The 18,740-nt window shown below is 39.1% G+C and overlaps 2 protein-coding genes across 2 annotated transcripts; one reads left to right on the top strand and one right to left on the bottom strand.

Moving 5' to 3' along the window:
* Nucleotides 1–4,125: 4,125 nt before the first annotated feature.
* LOC116204368 lies at nucleotides 4,126–14,738 on the bottom strand. The gene is made up of 6 exons (XM_031536449.1): nucleotides 14,618–14,738; nucleotides 14,489–14,524; nucleotides 9,085–13,031; nucleotides 7,804–9,003; nucleotides 4,552–4,657; nucleotides 4,126–4,463 (listed from the first exon to the last, which is right to left on the bottom strand). The coding sequence occupies exons 1-6, from the start codon at nucleotides 14,736–14,738 to the stop codon at nucleotides 4,126–4,128; spliced, it is 5,748 nt and encodes a 1,915-aa protein (XP_031392309.1).
* Nucleotides 14,739–17,164: 2,426 nt separating this feature from the next.
* Nucleotides 17,165–18,218, top strand: LOC116206248 (proton pump-interactor BIP103-like). Its single transcript, XM_031539065.1, has 4 exons — nucleotides 17,165–17,338; nucleotides 17,431–17,625; nucleotides 17,706–17,804; nucleotides 17,923–18,218. Exons 1-4 carry the CDS (start codon nucleotides 17,195–17,197, stop codon nucleotides 18,145–18,147), a joined length of 663 nt encoding a protein of 220 aa, XP_031394925.1. The 5' UTR covers nucleotides 17,165–17,194; the 3' UTR covers nucleotides 18,148–18,218.
* The last annotated feature ends 522 nt before the right edge of the window (nucleotides 18,219–18,740 follow it).

Here is an 18,740-nt window from a genome sequence, read left to right as displayed (position 1 = left end):
TAAAAAAATTGTAATTAATAACAATCATCAGATTAATATTAGGATGGTAGCTTACCAAAAAAAAAAACAGAGAGATTAGGATGGTAAGTTTACAGAGAAAATCACCCCCATTTTCTCTCCAAACTCCCTCTCTCTTTTATCATAGCCCTATTTTCTCTACACTCCCTCTCTCTTTTACCTCTACTAGTTGATACCCGCACATTGCGTGAAATTTTTATTTGACCGAAATTAGATCATATATAACACATATGATGTACAAATAAATATATATGTGTAAAAAATGTATGATCAAAAGATAAGTGGATATAGTAAATACTAACAATTATAAAAGAAGTATATATTATGATGGCAAACAAATATATATTTTAATCCTATGGAATGAGAATAACGTATGTATAGAAAGTTAGTAATCCTATAATATGATCCCAATAAGATTATCCTGTAATAAAAAATAAAAGAATCTTGAAATATGCATCGGTGAAAGAGAAAACGGGTCATTTATTCATGAGTTAGGATATAGAAAAAAATTATAGCAGTAAAAGATGATTGAAGGAAATGAATTTTTGTCTTGTATTTGTAGGAAATTTGGTATATTGAATTTGAAAAATGACTCAAGGAGCTATCTTAAATTATCAAGAAAACTTTCAATTTTTTCTTGAAAATTAATTTTATATTATTACATACAAATAATATAGACTAATTAAATCGAACGGTCAATTTAATGTGGAGTTGCGAGTTTGATTATGAAATGGAAAGTCACTCAAGCTAAGGGTTTGCTAACTGCGCATAGACAACGTGTCCACCTCGCCTTCTTCAGTTTTTATATATTTTATTATAATAGATAGGTTCCTCTCTTCACAACAATAACATTTTCCCTTTTATATTTCTTTCCCTTTATTTTGAATCTTATATTTTTCTCTCGATATATTTAATTAACTTTCATTATAAAATTGATAAACCAAAAATCTCTCTATTTGAAATTTTAAAAAAATTATCCAGAAGTAATAATTTTTTCAGTATATGTTTTTGTTCGATTTGTAAATTTTGCGTAGGATGGTATGCCCTCATAATGATCAAATTCCCAATAATAATATTTTAAACGATTTATCACATCATAAAATCAAAACCGACCGGATTCATGTAATCCATAATGATAAAAGTTTCCTATTGGCTAGAAATTAAAAACTTGAGAACCAGATCTGAAAAATTAGGGAATTAGGGTACGAATATCCTGGAGATAATGAATTCTCTCTCTCTCTCTCTCTCTCTCTCTCTATTGAGCTCAAACAGACTAACCCTCGTTCATATATTAGTTTTGGCCACACGTCCTTATGAATAATGAACTTAAAATATTCCTTTAGATAACTAATTAATGAATTCAACAGTTTGAACGATGCTTAATAAATTATCACCTGCCTCCCTCTTGAGTCTCATGAACCTTGAACCTCCACGAAGACACGTAATCCTTTGCTTTTCTATTCTATTGATCCACTCTATTTTCTATTCTAGGACATTTAAACAATAATGCAATAATGACATAGTCACGCTGCTGAAGTAGTACAATCCAACTCCAAGAAGAGGAGACTAGGAGGGAATTCCAGTTTTCCTCTCTAATGTTTATTTTTATGTATTTTTATTTCTTTTTTTGTTTATTTGTTTCAAGTTTTTAATATTTATTCTCGAAAAAAGTCAAGTCAACAGTCATGTAGGAGCCACACTCAAGCTTGACAGGTTAATAGCCATGCAAGAGCCATATATATTAGTAAGAGTTAAGGGCGTTAGCCGAAAATTGACGGTTTGCAAGGATGTTCCTACTTTAATAGGTTAGCTAGAAATTTTTGTACTTTTTTTTTTTGTTATAAGAATATGTTATAAATGTAGAATGAGATAGAAAGAGGAATGATTATTCCTCTGAAAATTGTTGCGCCGAAATGATGCTTGCTACTCCTTGCCTTGATCAGTAAAAGAGCATGTGACCCTAAAGAATAAGGACTTTACTTTGAATTGCAACTTGATCTATGGACCAATCAATGTACGAAAGATATTAGAGAGAGTAAGGTGGAAGTGGAACACGAGAATTTGTATAATTTTTTTATTATTTTAAGGGGCGCTTTGATCATTGCATCCCCCACCGTTGTAATTCCCATTCAAATCGTTTTACCTCATTCCTTGTTGACTCTCCTTCAATTCAATTCTATCCATTATCATACCAATTACATTCCGCGGTACCAAAACACGCTGTCCAAGTTTTTTCTAGCCTACAAAAGTTTGGCATCGACTAAAATGTTCTCTTGTCACGTCACGATGGCTTTGCTCTTACTAAGCTAGCAATGCAGTGCGTGGATGATTCACTTTATGTCCGGCTCTCAATCAATGAAGTTGTCAACTCGCTACACAAGTTAGGAACTGCATGCTCAGTGTCATGGTTCTGATCTAGACATCGATCATCTAGTCTGCCTCCGCCCAGAATATGTTTACCAGGCTTCGCTTGTTTGTTCTCTCATGGGGCAATACTTGTAGAAGTGGCCTAGACAGACGTGTAGCTTACTGAACATATCGAGTTTCCGCTATTAACTACTTGCATCCTCCGCTCCTCGTCTCTCCCCCATTCACCTCTACTCTACTCGTGCAATTTTCAATAAATAGAAATTTATCCATAGCATGTGTCTTATAGAGACCACACCAGTCATTATAAACTTACCTTGCAGTTGAGAGCACTGATTTCCCCTTATATTAGCTGCAGAGTTGGTTCAAGTATTACTATATCTTTTTGGTATGATGCCTGATTACCAGTTGGCCCATTGATTAAATTTTGTTGTCGAGGACTACAATGTTTCCCTACCCTCGGTGAACATGCAAAAGTTAGCGCAGTTCTTTCGCAAGGACAATGGCACTGGCCGCGGAGCTCGGACCCACAAGCCGCTTTGATCCGAGACCTAGCTGCAGCTCTTGATCTTTCCAACCATGACACAGTCTTATGGACCCCCCACAAATCTGGGCAGTTCTCCACTGCTAATGCCTGGAAGTGTTTACGAGTCAGAAGCCCGACATTGGAATGGAGTAATGTGATTTGGTTTGATGGACAGCTCCCGCGATCTTCATTCATCAGTTGGCTCTGTGTTCATAATAGATTAGCTACAAAGGACCGATTATCAACATGGGGGATTCAGATTGCGTCAGTTGAATGCGAATTCTGCAACACACAGTGGGAAACTCACGAACATCTCTTTTTTGAATGTCCAGTCACCCAGGAAATTTGGAGAAGTTTGTTGGCTCGAGTTGGCTTGCACCGTAATTTGGTGAGTTGGAATACGGAATTTTGTTGGATTTATTCTCTTCGGGGCAAGAAACTCGATGTAATTTGTTTGAAGCTTCTATGGACTCACTACATATACTACATATGGCGTGAGAGGAACGTAAGGATTTATCAAAAGCAAAACTTATTTCCAGAGGCTATAGTTCGGAAGATTTTTGCAGATGTGAAAGCTAAGCTCTGTGTTTACCCCCGTTTCTCTCACAAAATTGTAAATTCTATCATAGTCAATCACATGTTTAACCCTCTTGATATAGCTCATCGCTAGCTAATGTTATTTGGTAGTTTTGTTGGTAGTTTTGTTGGATAAATGGCACTTGATGTAAATTCATTTTATTTAATGAAAGTCTCTACCATTTATCCAAAAAAATAAAAACTTACCTTGCTTTTTGTACGACACTTCAAATAATTTTCATGGAACATTTCCAGTTGAATGTCCCGAATGCTTGCTTGCTTACATATAGCCAATAAAACCTTCAAATATTTGTTGGGTTCTCTGGGAACCTATCAAATCGGTGTTATTACTTTAATAAGATGGTGTTAATTAGGAGCTTGTGACAAGCAACAAATAACATCCATCCGATATTCCATCGATAGCCTAGGTTGAGAAATTTGTCATATATAACAACTAGGCCCGAGAAACACAATAGGCACTATCAATTTAATAACTATATGCATCGAGGGAAGGAGTTCAATTTCAAATCAACAACGGAAATTTCATTGATGGAACATACGAGAAGAACCAGCTGACAAAGGAAAGACCAAAGAAAAGAAAGTGAAAAAGAAAAAGCAAATGAGTTCCTAAATCTTACTTAATTAATGACTTGATCAGGAATAATTGCTTGCGACACAAGATTATTGAGTTTTTGAACCACCTCACTCATGAGGGGACGACCATTCCGGTTACTATTTGTACAACGCACTGCAAGCTCTGTTAGAGCTATAGCAATGTCCTTATTACAAGATTCTTTGAAATTCTTGTGAACTGCATGATGTTTCAAACCCAGTTCCATGATTGTCCAGTCACGCAATTCCATTTTCTTGGGCTTTTTTCCTTTGACCATAAGCACCTCAAGCTCCAAGTTACGAGACAGCAGTTGCAGCATCACTATCCCGAAGCTGAAAACATCCACTCTATCCGATAGTGGACCTATTAATAGTTAAATGTACAATTATCGTATCTTATGATCACAAATAGGATTTTGAAAAAAAAATATTAATTGATACTCAGACCATACCTCCATTCCCTTCTGGGGCACCATAGCCCGGCGTAAAAATATTAACCCATTTCTTGGCACCAATCCTGGAGAGAGTCCCAAAATCGGTGATTTTTGGTTCATTATCCTAAAAATTTCCACAATTTATGTCAAATGCTTTTAATTAGCAATCAAGAACATGAGTGGCAAGGCCTGTCGAAGCCCCCAAAATAAAATCGGTTTCCCCAAAACTTGTAGTAAGAAAAGGGTGAGAGCCGAGTCGAAATCCCAAAGGAGGCTAAAAGATTCTCTAAACCAATGAGCTAGCAAAGTAACGATAGGGGAATTTTGATAATCAAGAAACTAAATTGCAGCAAAAACAATTTAAAAGTGCAAGGGAGAGTAAGTAATCAATAATCGAGAGACGTATGACTTGAGTTCGAAAACCACCTAGCGTTTGGTTGATCATAGAAGCATCAGAATGTAAATTTCAGCAGCTAAGATTTGATTCCCGCGACCGCAAGGAATCAACTAGCATCTAAATTCTAACTAGTCAAAACACCGTCTAACTAGTAAGTTCATCAACTAGTTAACAAGGTATCAACCGATTCCCTAATTAACTAAGCGACAGCTTTAAGCGCAAGGATGCCTTAACCTGAGCGATTAATTGATTCATCAATTAATTGACTCGTCCTATCATTCTCTAACCAATTAGGGCAGCAACTACCGTTTGTTCCTAATTAGTCTTGCTTCGAATCGATTTCTACAAACACCGTAGTAGTCGTCGATAAGCTAATTTACAAATATCCTATTCACAACCATGACAGAATACTTGTAACGATGACATCCAAGAATAAATAAGTGCTGAAATCGAAATATTAAAACCTGCTCCTCACAACCAAACCGTGAGGTTTCCGTTCTCAAGTCAAACGAAACAAATTAGCCACGCATGGCTATGCAGGGATCCATGAAAACTGATGATCGTTGGAGGAACACTCCGCAGCCGCCAGCCTCCTCTCCCAGTTTCTCTCCACAGAAAACTAAACTTCCAGCCCAAAAAAAAACCCTAAACCTAAATGATCCATAGGTTTTTATATCTCCCTCAAAAATAGGAAACAAATAATGAACATATCTTAAAGATTTCCTAAAAAACTCCCATTGTAACTGAAAGGGAATTCTAAGATTTGCAAATAAATCGAGAATTGATTCTAAACTCCCTCTCGGATCGGTTGTGCACGTGGTGCACCACTAACCAGAAGTCCTTGTATCCTTGCAAGTTCCATCTAGATACTTCAATGGTCTCCAATTCATCCCGAACATGCATCAAATTGCCTTCAATTCTTTTCTTGGACAATTTTCCTATAAATCGTCATCCAAGCATCAGATACCATGAAAACAACATAAAACCGAGTCTAAATTTTACCCATTTCATGGACAAATCCTCTCTTATCAAATTCCCCCACACTTAAACATTGCTCGTCCTCGAGTAAGATATCAAAGAAAAATCTAGCTCCCCAGTATTAACAAGACGATACATACCCAAATGAGTATACAACTAAATTATTTGAGAGCATAAAATTGCATAAATGAACTTCCCTCTTACTCCAAGAAACGTCGCCTAACATGTTGACATAGTAATCCTCACTAGGGATGTGTATGCGCTCTCTCTCAAGTGTTTAGGCTATGTGTTTGTCACTCAAATCCAATTTCATGAGCATGCACTACCATAAGCTTGCTTTTACATCTCATCTCCATTATAAATAACTTGCAAGACATGAATCTGAAGGACTTTTTTCTGAATGTAATGTAGCTTGGACAAAAAGAGGTGGAAAAATTCAGGTTCATATAAGCACAAGACAACCATAAGAAAAGCAGAGCATTTAGACTACTAGAACACGATTCAAACAAATTAACACATTTCTCCCTATATTCCAGATCCCATGATGATGTGCAATTGATACCGATATGGATGAGCACCTTTTTTTCTTCTTTCTTTTGATCATTTTCATTTGCAGCCTTTCTTTCTTCTTCTTCTTTTTTTTTTTACAGCCCTTCTTTCTTTTCTTTTTCTTTTTTTATTTGAATTTTTTTTGTTGAATAAATAACTTCATCTCATTGTTCTCGCACACGAAATATTCACCACTCATTTCCCCCATTCATCTAAGCTAAATGCTCGACTTTCCTTATGATCATGAAGAAAAAGGGAACATGGTTTTTCTAAAAAGACGTCTTGTGCATAGTTTAGGATAAGGCAATATGGATGAAGAAAGGAAAGGCTTACGTCACCAAGGCTCAAATGGGTTCACTAAGGGGATAAACATGATGGGCAGGTTGTTTGGCTCAATCGATAATCCTATGCCTTCATCATTTCCATGCTTGCAATTAAACAAATTTCAACAAGATTCCAAGCAAGTTCTAGAGTACTTAATCATGAAATGACACATTCAATCAAAAAAATTGATTGATAGAGAGGTGTATCAATCATTGGCCCAAGACCTCACATAGGTGTTTTTTTTTTTATTTACTGTATCAACACGCTTCGGTACCGGATTCACAACTCGAGCTATGGGCTAATTCTCTTAGGCAATTCATCTATCACATGACTTAGCTAATCTCACTCAAACATGTATAATTTTGCTAATCATATGGGGGTCCCTATCATGCAAATGTCATGAGTATGCAACTATCTAGAATGCAACATGTGAATGTCAATGAGATGTAAGTGATATGCATATAGAATAAAACCCCCCACACTTAAGACGCACATGGTCCTCCATGTGGACAACACAACACAATATGCAAGATGCAAACACAAACTATAAAACAGAATGAGATACACAAAGTAAAAGAAAGAGGAACAAGACTCCCCTACGACTGGTGGGGCTGTGGTGACGGTGATAGGGATGCGTTCCAACATCCGACCTTGGCGCCTCTGTTCTTTCTCGTAGCGGTCCAAGTGCGGGTGTTGGATCGCCATGGGTAGCTGGAGAGTTAAGCGCTGCGGCAGTAGTGAAGAGGTAGGAAGTGGACTGTGTTCCTAGAGAATCGGATAAGACTCGATCAGTGCAATGTGTCCGCGTAAAAAAAAATAAATAAATAAATAAAATAAGGGAAACTAAAATAAAATGGAAAATTCAAGATTGGGTTGCCTCCCAATTAGCGCTAGTTTAATGTCGTTAGCTCGACGATGCCGTTGACCTGCTAATCCATGTAGATGGGGTGCGATAAACGCATTTCTTCCAATAGAGACACTGCAAAATTCTCGACAAAAGGTTTCAATCGATGTCCATTCACCTTGAAAATTTGGTTTGTCTCCAAGTTTTGAATTTCAATAACCCCATTAGATAACACATTATAAACCACAAAAGGACCTTTCCACCGGGAACGTAACTTACCGGGCATGAGTTTCAATCTTGAATCAAAGAGTAATACCTTTTGGCCAATGGAGAAATCCTTCCGAAGGAGTACCTTGTCATGAAGCAATTTAGCGCGTTCCTTATACATGGCTGCATTGTCGTATGCCTCAAGGCGGATTTCCTCCAGTTCTTGCAACTGGAATTTTCTTTCCTCACCGGAACGCCTCAAATCCATATTGCATTGTTTGACCGCCCAAAAGGCTCTGTGCTCAATTTCAACCGGTAAATGACAAAGCTTCCCAAAAATCAAACGGTACGGTGACATACCTATTGGAGTTTTATACGCAGTTCTGTAGGCCCAAAGCGCATCATCCAATCTCAAACTCCAATCCTTCCTTGATGGGTTGACCGTCTTCTCTAAAATGCTCTTAACTTCCCGGTTGGACACCTCGGCTTGGCCATTGGATTGAGGATGGTACGTGGTGGCTACACGGTGATGGACTCCATACTTCTTCATCAATGCTTCGACGGAGCGATTGCAAAAGTGGGTTCCTTGATCGCTTATGATGGCTCGTGGAATTCCAAACCTGCTAAAGATGTTAGACTTCAAGAATCCTACAACAACTTTAGCATCGTTAGTCCGAGTAGCTTTTGCTTCAACCCATTTAGAGACATAATCAACGGCAAGCAAAATGTAGTTGAAACCAAATGAACTAGGAAAAGGTCCCATGAAATCCATGCCCCAAACGTCGAAAACTTCACAAAATAGCATGGGCACTTGAGGCATCTCGTTCCTACGAGATATATTCCCGACTCTTTGACACCTTTCACAACCCTTACAAAATCCATATGCATCACGGAACAACGTTTCCCAATAGAATCCACTATCCATAATTTTCCTAGCTGTTCTCTTGGGCCCAAAATGCCCACCACATGCATATGAATGACAATGTGCTAGGATGGAATGAATCTCATTGTTGGGAACACAACGACGTATGACTTGATCGCTACACAACTTCCATAAATATGGTTCATCCCATATGTAATATCTAGAGTCACTACGCAGCTTGTTCCGTCTTGCCTTAGTTAATCCAGGGGGAAATGTACCTGTTACAATGAAGTTTACCAAATCGGCATACTAGGGTTCTTCTCCTTGCACGTGAAAGAGGTGTTCATCTGGGAAGGAGTCGGAGATAGGAAGGGGTTCCTCATCTCGCACAAGTCGGCTCAGGTGGTCTGCCACAGAGTTCTCAGATCCTTTCCTATCCTTGATCTCTAAGTCAAATTCCTGCAGCAAAAGGATCCAACGAATTAACCGAGGTTTGGACTCTTTCTTGGCCAATAAGAACTTAAGTGCAGCATGATCAGTAAACACAACAATTTTCGATCCTAGCAGATATGATCGAAACTTTTCTAATGCAAATACAATGGCCAAAAGCTCCTTCTCTGTGGTCGAGTAGTTGCGCTGCGCTGCATCCAAGGTTTTGGAGGCATAATAGATCACATGGCTGCGTTTATCCATTCGTTGCCCCAAAACAGCTCCTATAGCGTAGTCGCTTGCATCGGTCATGATTTCGAAAGGGAGCTTCCAGTCAGGTGGTTGGATGATTGGAGCTGATGTAAGGAGCTCCTTGAGCTTATCGAACGCTTCCCTGCAATTCTTTCCGAATACAAAATCAGTGTCCTTCTGAAGTAAATGACACAATGGTTGAGCTATCTTTGAAAAATCCTTTATAAATCGCCGATAGAAACCTGCACGGCCAAGAAAACTTCGAATACCTCGAATGTTAGATGGGTATGGCAGATTTAAAATTAGATCAACCTTGGATTTATCAACTTCAATGCCTCTAGAAGATATCACATGACCTAGAACTATACCGTGAGTCACCATAAAATGGCATTTCTCATAGTTAAGTACTAGGTTCGACTCAATACAACGGTGCAAGACCTTGGACAAGTTAGCTAAACAACGATCAAAAGAATCACCATAGACTGTAAAATCATCCATGAACACTTCTATGCAGTTTTCTATCATGTCAGAAAAGATACTCATCATACAACGTTGAAATGTTCCAGGGGCATCACACAATCCAAAAGGCATACGACGATAAGCAAAAGTACCGAACGGACAGGTAAAAGTTGTTTTCTCTTGGTCTTCTGGTGCTACCACTATTTGGTAATATCCCGAATACCCATCGAGAAAACAGAAGTATGACTTACCAGCTAGCCTTTCAAGCATCTGATCGATAAAAGGCAAAGGAAAGTGATCTTTCCTAGTAGCCGCATTAAGTTTTCGGTAGTCAATGCACACTCGCCACCCGTTCTGCACTCTTGTCGGAACCAACTCACCCCGCTCGTTTTTCACCAAGGTGAGTCCTGTTTTCTTAGGAACCACATGTATCGGACTTACCCATTGACTGTCTGATATGGGGTAGATAATTCCTAAGTCCAGGAGCTTAAGTATTTCCTTCATAACGACTTCCTTCATTGTTGGATTAAGCTTCCTCTGTGGGTCTCGCTTTGGTTGTGCATCTTTCTCCAATAAGATTCGGTGCATACACACAGAGGGACTTATGCCTTTGATGTCTGCGAGCGTCCATCCAATGGCGGTTTGGTTCTCTTTCAAAACCTGAATTAGTTGTTCTTCTTGTACCTTTGTTAGTTCCTTTGAGATGATGACTGGTAAGGTCTCCTTTTCACCCAAATAAACGTACTTCAAATTCTCTGGAAGCTTCTTCAATTCTAACTTGGGGGCCTGCACAATAGAAGGGAGAAGCCGATCGGTGGAAGTCGGTAATGGTAAAACTGAACTTTCAAACCTTCTTGACACATCTATAAGTGATTTTAAAGGCTGAATTGAATCTTTTGCTCTTCCATCTTCTTCCCATTGGGCATCATAATCCTTGATTTGTTGGATTGCCCAATCGACCTCTTCCTGCACAAAAATCTGTTCTGCCACATCTCGAACAGACGAATCAATTACATCAACACAAGATATAGATTCCAAAGTATCTGGATGTCTCATAGCATCGAATATGTTGAATGTAATCGTTTCTTTATCAAATTCTAAAGAAAGTGTCCCATTATGCACATCGATTTTTGTTCGGGCCGTTTTCATGAATGGCCTTCCAAGCAAAATGTGTGACGAGTTAGAATTGTGCTTGTCACCCATGTCAATGATATAAAAGTCTACGGGAAAGATGAATTCATTGACCTTAATTAACACATCTTCAATCATTCCCTCTGGGTATGAATTAGACCTATCAGCAAGCTGAATGATAATTTTAGTGTCCTTCAAAGGCCCTAAATTCAAAGTCCTGTAAATGGATAAAGGCATGACATTTATGGATGCACCTAGATCTAGCATGGCCTTCTCAATTCTTTTCTCACCTATAGTGCATGGAATGGTAAACATACCTGGATCCTTGCACTTTTGTGGCAATTTCCTTTGGATGACGGCCGATGCATTCTCCCCTACACTTATTTTTTCGCCCTTACTCAGTTTCCTCTTGTTGGTGCATAATTCCTTGAGGAACTTAGCATATCTGGGCACTTGTTTGATCGCGTCGAGTAGAGGAATGTTCACTTCTACCTTCCGGAAGGTCTCGAGAATTTCTTGTTCCGCTTCCTCTTTCTTAGCTCTCGCGAATCGACTTGGGAATGGTGGAGGAATGACTATCTTTTGGATGGGAGTGTTAATGATGTCTTCCTTCGTCTCGTCGACCGACTTCTCTTTCTTTGTTTCACCCTCATCAATTTTGTCTTGTGCCCGATTTTTAGAAGGAACTGCAGGTTCCAACACCTTCCCACTCCTTAGCGTGACTGCACTTGCATTCTCCCTTGGGTTTATTTCCGTTTGGGATGGTAGCTTCCCTTTCGCACCTTCTAGTTTGCTTACGGTGGTGGCGAGTTGAGACATTTGATTCTCCAGATTTTGAATACTCGCCCTTGCCTCTTTTTGAAATGAAAGGGTGCTAGTTGCTAAGCTCTTGACGATGTCTTCCAATGATGTCAAAGAGTTTGATTCCTGGTTATGTGGAGGATCGGGTTTCTTATATCTGAAAGCTTGTGGTGGTGTCTGCTGATTCTGCTGTCCATATCTCAAATTGGGGTGATCTCTCCATCTCGAATTGTACTGATTGGAGTATGGATCGTACCGCCTTTGCTGATTTGAGAACCCGCTAATGGCATTTGCTTGCGGATCAGGTTCATCTTGTAGCTGTGGGCAAGCGTCGGTGGCGTGGCCTTGGAGGAAGCATATGCCGCATTTCTTGGTGTTTTGTACTTGGCCCAATACCACTTGCTTCATCAAAGTTGTTAATTCTGATATCTGGCCCTCTAGGCTCAAGCTTCCCACCTCGTTCACTCTACTGGGAACTGAATCTTGTCTACCTCCAAATTTTTGAGAATGAGCTGCCATTCTAGAGATCAAATCTCGAGCTTCACGTAACGTTTTATCCTCTAATGCTCCTCCACTTGCTGCCTCTAATAAGGTTCTATCCATAGGGAGCAAACCCTCATAGAAATACTGGAGCAGGAGCTGGTCTGAGATCTGATGATTGGGGCAGCTCTCGCAGAGTTGATTAAACCGCTCCCAATATTCATATAGCGTCTCGCCCGAGAATTGTTGAATGGCACCGATTTGCTTTCTGATGGTGCCTAGCCTCGAAGCTGGGAAGAATTTTTCGATAAATTGTCTCTTCAGATCGTTCCATGTAGCGATGGACCCCGGCGGTAAGTAATAGAGCCAATCCTTGGCCTTGTCAGCTAAGGAAAAAGGAAAAGCTCTCATCTTAATCTGCTCCTCTGTCACCCCTCGGGGTTTCATCGTGGAGCACACGGTGTGGAACTCCTTGAGATGCCTATGTGGGTCCTCTCCTGAAAGTCCGTGGAAGGTAGGTAGAAGGTGTATCAGCCCTGATTTCAGCTCGAAGGCGGCCTCTGTTTCTGGGTATGTAATACACAATGGTTGTTGGTTCAAGTCAGGAGCTGCTAGCTCCCTCCATGTTCGTTCTCTAGCCATTGTGGTTGCAGTCAATTCTTGTTCTTCTTCACTCTCACTGTCGTCGAAAGAAGAGGTTGGCTCCACGAGCCCGTCGGCTAGCCTTTTGGCTCTCCGATTCGCCCTTGCGGTCTTCTCGATCTCTGGATCAAAGATAATTTCACCTGTACGAGAAGAACGGGGCATATATTAGCTCAACAATTAAGAGAATTAAATTGCCTCCCCGGCAACGGCGCCAAATTTGGCAAGGCCTGTCGAAGCCCCCAAAATAAAATCGGTTTCCCCAAAACTTGTAGTAAGAAAAGGGTGAGAGCCGAGTCGAAATCCCAAAGGAGGCTAAAAGATTCTCTAAACCAATGAGCTAGCAAAGTAACGATAGGGGAATTTTGATAATCAAGAAACTAAATTGCAGCAAAAACAATTTAAAAGTGCAAGGGAGAGTAAGTAATCAATAATCGAGAGACGTATGACTTGAGTTCGAAAACCACCTAGCGTTTGGTTGATCATAGAAGCATCAGAATGTAAATTTCAGCAGCTAAGATTCGATTCCCGCGACCGCAAGGAATCAACTAGCATCTAAATTCTAACTAGTCAAAACACCGTCTAACTAGTAAGTTCATCAACTAGTTAACAAGGTATCAACCGATTCCCTAATTAACTAAGCGACAGCTTTAAGCGCAAGGATGCCTTAACCTGAGCGATTAATTGATTCATCAATTAATTGACTCGTCCTATCATTCTCTAACCAATTAGGGCAGCAACTACCGTTTGTTCCTAATTAGTCTTGCTTCGAATCGATTTCTACAAACACCGTAGTAGTCGTCGATAAGCTAATTTACAAATATCCTATTCACAACCATGACAGAATACTTGTAACGATGACATCCAAGAATAAATAAGTGCTGAAATCGAAATATTAAAACCTGCTCCTCACAACCAAACCGTGAGGTTTCCGTTCTCAAGTCAAACGAAACAAATTAGCCACGCATGGCTATGCAGGGATCCATGAAAACTGATGATCGTTGGAGGAACACTCCGCAGCCGCCAGCCTCCTCTCCCAGTTTCTCTCCACAGAAAACTAAACTTCCAGCCCAAAAAAAAACCCTAAACCTAAATGATCCATAGGTTTTTATATCTCCCTCAAAAATAGGAAACAAATAATGAACATATCTTAAAGATTTCCTAAAAAACTCCCATTGTAACTGAAAGGGAATTCTAAGATTTGCAAATAAATCGAGAATTGATTCTAAACTCCCTCTCGGATCGGTTGTGCACGTGGTGCACCACTAACCAGAAGTCCTTGTATCCTTGCAAGTTCCATCTAGATACTTCAATGGTCTCCAATTCATCCCGAACATGCATCAAATTGCCTTCAATTCTTTTCTTGGACAATTTTCCTATAAATCGTCATCCAAGCATCAGATACCATGAAAACAACATAAAACCGAGTCTAAATTTTACCCATTTCATGGACAAATCCTCTCTTATCAATGAGATAAAAGCAAATGATCTTATTATAACGGGTGTCTTTTACTTACATCCGCGAGGAGAACATTTGCCGGTTTGAAGTCCCCATGCACGTAGCCTTTCTGTTGCATGTGGTCAAGTCCCTTAGCAATACCTTTAAGGATCTCCACTGTATCCTCCCAGCTCAAGTCTAACATGAATATACATACGAAAAATTAGTATGTTGTTTTTGTTACAAAAATAATTAATTGTAATGACAATTAATAAATATAGTGAAATTGACCTGTTAGTTTCTCCTCAAGACTGCTAGGCATATGGTCATAGATCAAATAATAATTTTTATCATCTTCATCATATGCGAGCAAACGCATAATGTTTTGGTGCTGAAAATTCTCCCCAGCCATCTTCTCATTCTTTTGAATTCAAAAGAATTTATATTGAGTAGGCCACTTCAGATAATAGGCTTAAATTGAATAAAAGATTGACTTGTCTACTTTATATAAATGTAAATAACCTACTTCAAATTGTGGCGGAAGATCACTTGTTCTGTCCTCGGACTTCAATTTAAAAATCTTTATTGCAACATCGTCATTATAACCGAACTGGCCCTCATGGACGGTTCCGAAATGTCCCAAGCCAAGTTGGTTCCCGGTAACTAAGGCACGTATTTTTTCTTCATTCAACCTCTCTGGGGCCATCAAAAGTAATTCCGAGCAATGACAATATGTCTTGATTGAGTTTGGACCTCTTACCAGTGTATGTATTCTTTTTTGTTTTTTCTCGTTGACCGACTATTGCTGCTCTCTCAAACATTTATAAGAAACTAATTGATTGAGTCAGGGCAATAAGAAATGAGTTAGTCATGATATTGGATCTCGAATTTTGCATGATCAATATGCACACATTTTGGTCCGAAGAGCATGAGATTCTGACATCCCAGTTTAGTTGTTAGCTTTCAGATTGCATGAGTTTTTTTTTTAAATAATAATTCAATTTACATTTACACCTCTCTAGTTTTGTGAAATTAAACCTGCGTCCTTTCATGTACAACGCATGAGTACTGCTTTAGCGTTTACGTGCATGGGTAAAAACACACTTTGAAGTTTTGGTCTTATTTTATCGAAATAATCAAACTCATGATTTGGCTCGAACATATTTACATTACAAACTGGTGGTTTAGGACTAAATCAGTGCTTACTACTAATTAGCTTGTATACCTATTCATATGATCGACAAAAGTCAGTTCGATATGGCCCTAGTCCTTAATTTGCAAAAATGATATCTAACGGATGTTGCCCTTATATATATATATATATATATATATCAATTTGAAGTAGTACAGATAAAGGCAAAACCAATGAATAGACAATTTGGGAGAAAACCTCAGCAAGTAGCCCCAAACCCGAACCACTGCCGGGTCTTCCACCACATTGGACTGCCCAAAGCCCAAAGCCCAGTTCAGCTCAAAGCCCAAAGTAAGCATTCCCTCCAAATCCCTCAAAAGTCAAAATGTAAATCCAAATTCTACCAAACTCAATTTTATTCTTCTCAAAATTCAGCATTACAATTTAATTTTATTATTATTGACTTTTTTATTTTATTAAATAATAATTTTGGCTCACATTTTCTCATAATCATTTTTATAATCAAATCTATAAATTCTTCATTTACGTTCACATCCATATATTATATACATATATATACATTGTCACTCATCTATATATTTGTCAACACTATTTTTTTGGTCTTTTCTTATTCTTTGAAATAGAGTTGAGTTGAGTAAAATTCCAACTCAAAAACCAAGCACAAACTATGAATAGACTATAGAATTTTTTTCCCCCATATGAAGAACATTATTGCTGTTGAATCAATGATGATATAATTTTCCAGAGTTGACTTTCTTGCCGTAGACTCCAAGAGGATTCCTTCTGGTATATGATTAATATAAAGAAAATCAATATATAAAATATATAAGGAACTAGACAAAATCCTTTGGGTTCGACTTCAATGGATCCGGAAGCTCATTCTACGCACTTGCCTTCCATTTATGTGGCTGATGCCGACTCCAAATCCCCCGGAAATACTGCCGATGAAGATCATGTCCTGAAACAGGTGCACCAGTTCTACTTCGTGAAGCAGCACGCAAATGAGAACCTGAACTTGATCAAAGTGGAAAATCTCATCCAGAAGTTGGGGCAAGGCCGCATCCTGACCAACCAAAAGAGGAATGAAAAGCTTGTAAGTTTAACTAAACCCTCGGGAAAAAGTTTACAACAGCATCATATGAGCAACATTGTTCACGTGATTCAATTCCACGAACAGGCTTATTGGGATAAATTGCACTGGCTTCTCAACCATATGCATCATCATTACGGTGATGGATGGGAGTGGAATTGAACAAACTGAAATTACTGCAAGTTTCTCTTGACAAACTCTGTTTCGCTAATAATCAGAGTCGCGGAAGAGCCGTCAAACAAAGCTCGACTGTGAAAGAGATCGATCCCCATGTAAGAAGAGCTAGATTCCTCCTTTCTATTTGCTCTTAGTGCCCGGACAATAAAGATTCTTTACGAGTCTTCATGACTTCTAAAAATGGTTTCAGAGCTTGCATTACGGGTTGCTACATGCAAGCAAGAACGTGGCAGAGGAGAGGCAGATCTTGAGCAAGATCAAGAACGTAAAAGAGAGATCGAAACATTCGTGCATATCTATGGAAGACTATGATGACAAAGTAAGATATCAAATTATAATCGAATTACTCAATTGAAAGTTTTTTTGTTTTTGTTGCTAATCGAGACTGAATATTTGTTGGTAAATCTAGATACACAATTTACAGTGGGAGATTTATCGGAAATTCGACATGAAGGCTGATGAAGAAAAGCAAATCCACCAAGATATCGAAAGTGTTGAGCGGGAAAAGGAGGAAGCAATTGCAACTGCCACTGTCGTCGGGAAGATGTGGAACTCTTTGGGTTCGAAGAAAAACATTAAACAGCGGATCGAAGTAAACAAAATACGCTCAGAGAACTGTCAGTTCAGTATAACTTTTCGCTCGAATACTGATTCTTCTGACTAATATTTTCATTGCTTATGTAGTTTTTGCGGGATTATGTGGAAATATCAAGAGCAGGACATCAGAAGTTTAAAGCTGAAGTTATATTTCTCCGGAAGGAACTCGAAGTGGTGGAAGATGACTTAACTTCTATGGAGAAGCAACTGAATTACATAGAAAGACTAAAGTATGAAGCCAGACAATGCATTTCCCAGTCGAGGACAGAGCAAGACGAAATGGTAAAAAAGAACATCACCCGTCTAGATTTTGACTTTCATGGAAATCGAGCTGCGATTCTTATCTAATAATGTGATTACAGAATGCCAGCTATCATCAGTACATTGAGCTAATGAGGAATGCCGAAGAGCTTGCCGAAAAGAAAGATCTCGTAGCCCTACAGAAATTGTCTCATGAAGAGGTTTGTTTTATTCATGTATCCTCCTCTGCATCGGGACCTAATCCGATTAAGTTCAGCCGAGTCATCAGTCATTTGCAATGCTTGAGCACTTAGTTGACCAAAAAGTTTTCATATTTAGGTGGAGAAATTCATGTCGCAATGGAGCAATGACCAAGCCTTCAGGGATGATTACAGGACAAGGAGCATAGACTCGTTGAACAAGCGATGCTTGAACTTAGACGGCCGGAGAAGGAACCAAGATGAGAAGCTGATTTTCATGAAGGACCCGACAGTTAAGATATCCAAGGGCCTGAAGAAAGCATTACAAAAGCCCCAGAAAGAAATTTCTGGAGAACCAGTTTAAATCGAGAAATGCCATAAGTTGTAACCTCATGTAGAATGTGAACCCAACACCAGAAGGAAAATTTGCATATTCAATTACACAAATCATCTATCCATATCCAAGTTGCTCTCGCACTGATTCATCGTGAAACAACTAAATGAGCCAACTGATTTGCGTATATAGTTGAAAACTGTTGCTTTGGAGAATCATCATGGAAATGAAACGAATGCTCAAGCTCAAAATGCAGTCCAAGAAGGGTTGCGCTATGAACTTTGTCAAATCTCAATATCATTATATCGGGCCAAGTGGGTACCTCAACGCGGTGATAGATACAAGCGCAAGCCTGATCTTAATTGAAGGGCGATGAATAGCTGCACAGTTGGTCGTTGGGATTTGAGGGATTTGGCGGGAACAAACCTTTGGGCTTTGAGCAGAATTGGGCTTGGGCTGTCGACGTTTCGGCCCGAACCATCAAGAAAGTATGTAACACATTCTTCATATTCAGTATTCCAAATGGGGGCCAATGGGCAAATTGCACAAATGAACATATCTTAAATCTTAAATACTTATAAAGTTGTCCGATTTCGAGCATCAGGAGAAAGCATAATCAAACA

The sequence above is a fragment of the Punica granatum genome, chromosome 4 (genome assembly GCF_007655135.1).
Source record: "Punica granatum isolate Tunisia-2019 chromosome 4, ASM765513v2, whole genome shotgun sequence".
In the NCBI taxonomy this organism is placed as follows: Eukaryota; Viridiplantae; Streptophyta; class Magnoliopsida; order Myrtales; family Lythraceae; genus Punica; species Punica granatum.
The sequence above is the reverse complement of the archived record's forward strand: the minus strand, read 5'-3'. Positions and strand labels throughout refer to the sequence as shown.

Excerpts from the sequence above, each read along its gene's own strand:
- LOC116204368 (XM_031536449.1), bottom strand. The coding sequence starts at position 14,738 with ATGGCTGGGGAGAATTTTCAGCACCAAAACATTATGCGTTTGCTCGCA. Across the intron at positions 14,525-14,617 it reads TCTTGAGGAGAAACTAACAG|ACTTGAGCTGGGAGGATACA; the intron begins GTCAATTTCACT and ends TATTCATGTTAG. Across the intron at positions 4,464-4,551 it reads TGCCCCAGAAGGGAATGGAG|GTCCACTATCGGATAGAGTG; the intron begins GTATGGTCTGAG and ends AACTATTAATAG.
- LOC116206248 (XM_031539065.1), top strand. The coding sequence starts at position 17,195 with ATGAAGGCTGATGAAGAAAAGCAAATCCACCAAGATATCGAAAGTGTT. Across the intron at positions 17,339-17,430 it reads ACATTAAACAGCGGATCGAA|TTTTTGCGGGATTATGTGGA; the intron begins GTAAACAAAATA and ends TTGCTTATGTAG. Across the intron at positions 17,626-17,705 it reads GGACAGAGCAAGACGAAATG|AATGCCAGCTATCATCAGTA; the intron begins GTAAAAAAGAAC and ends ATGTGATTACAG.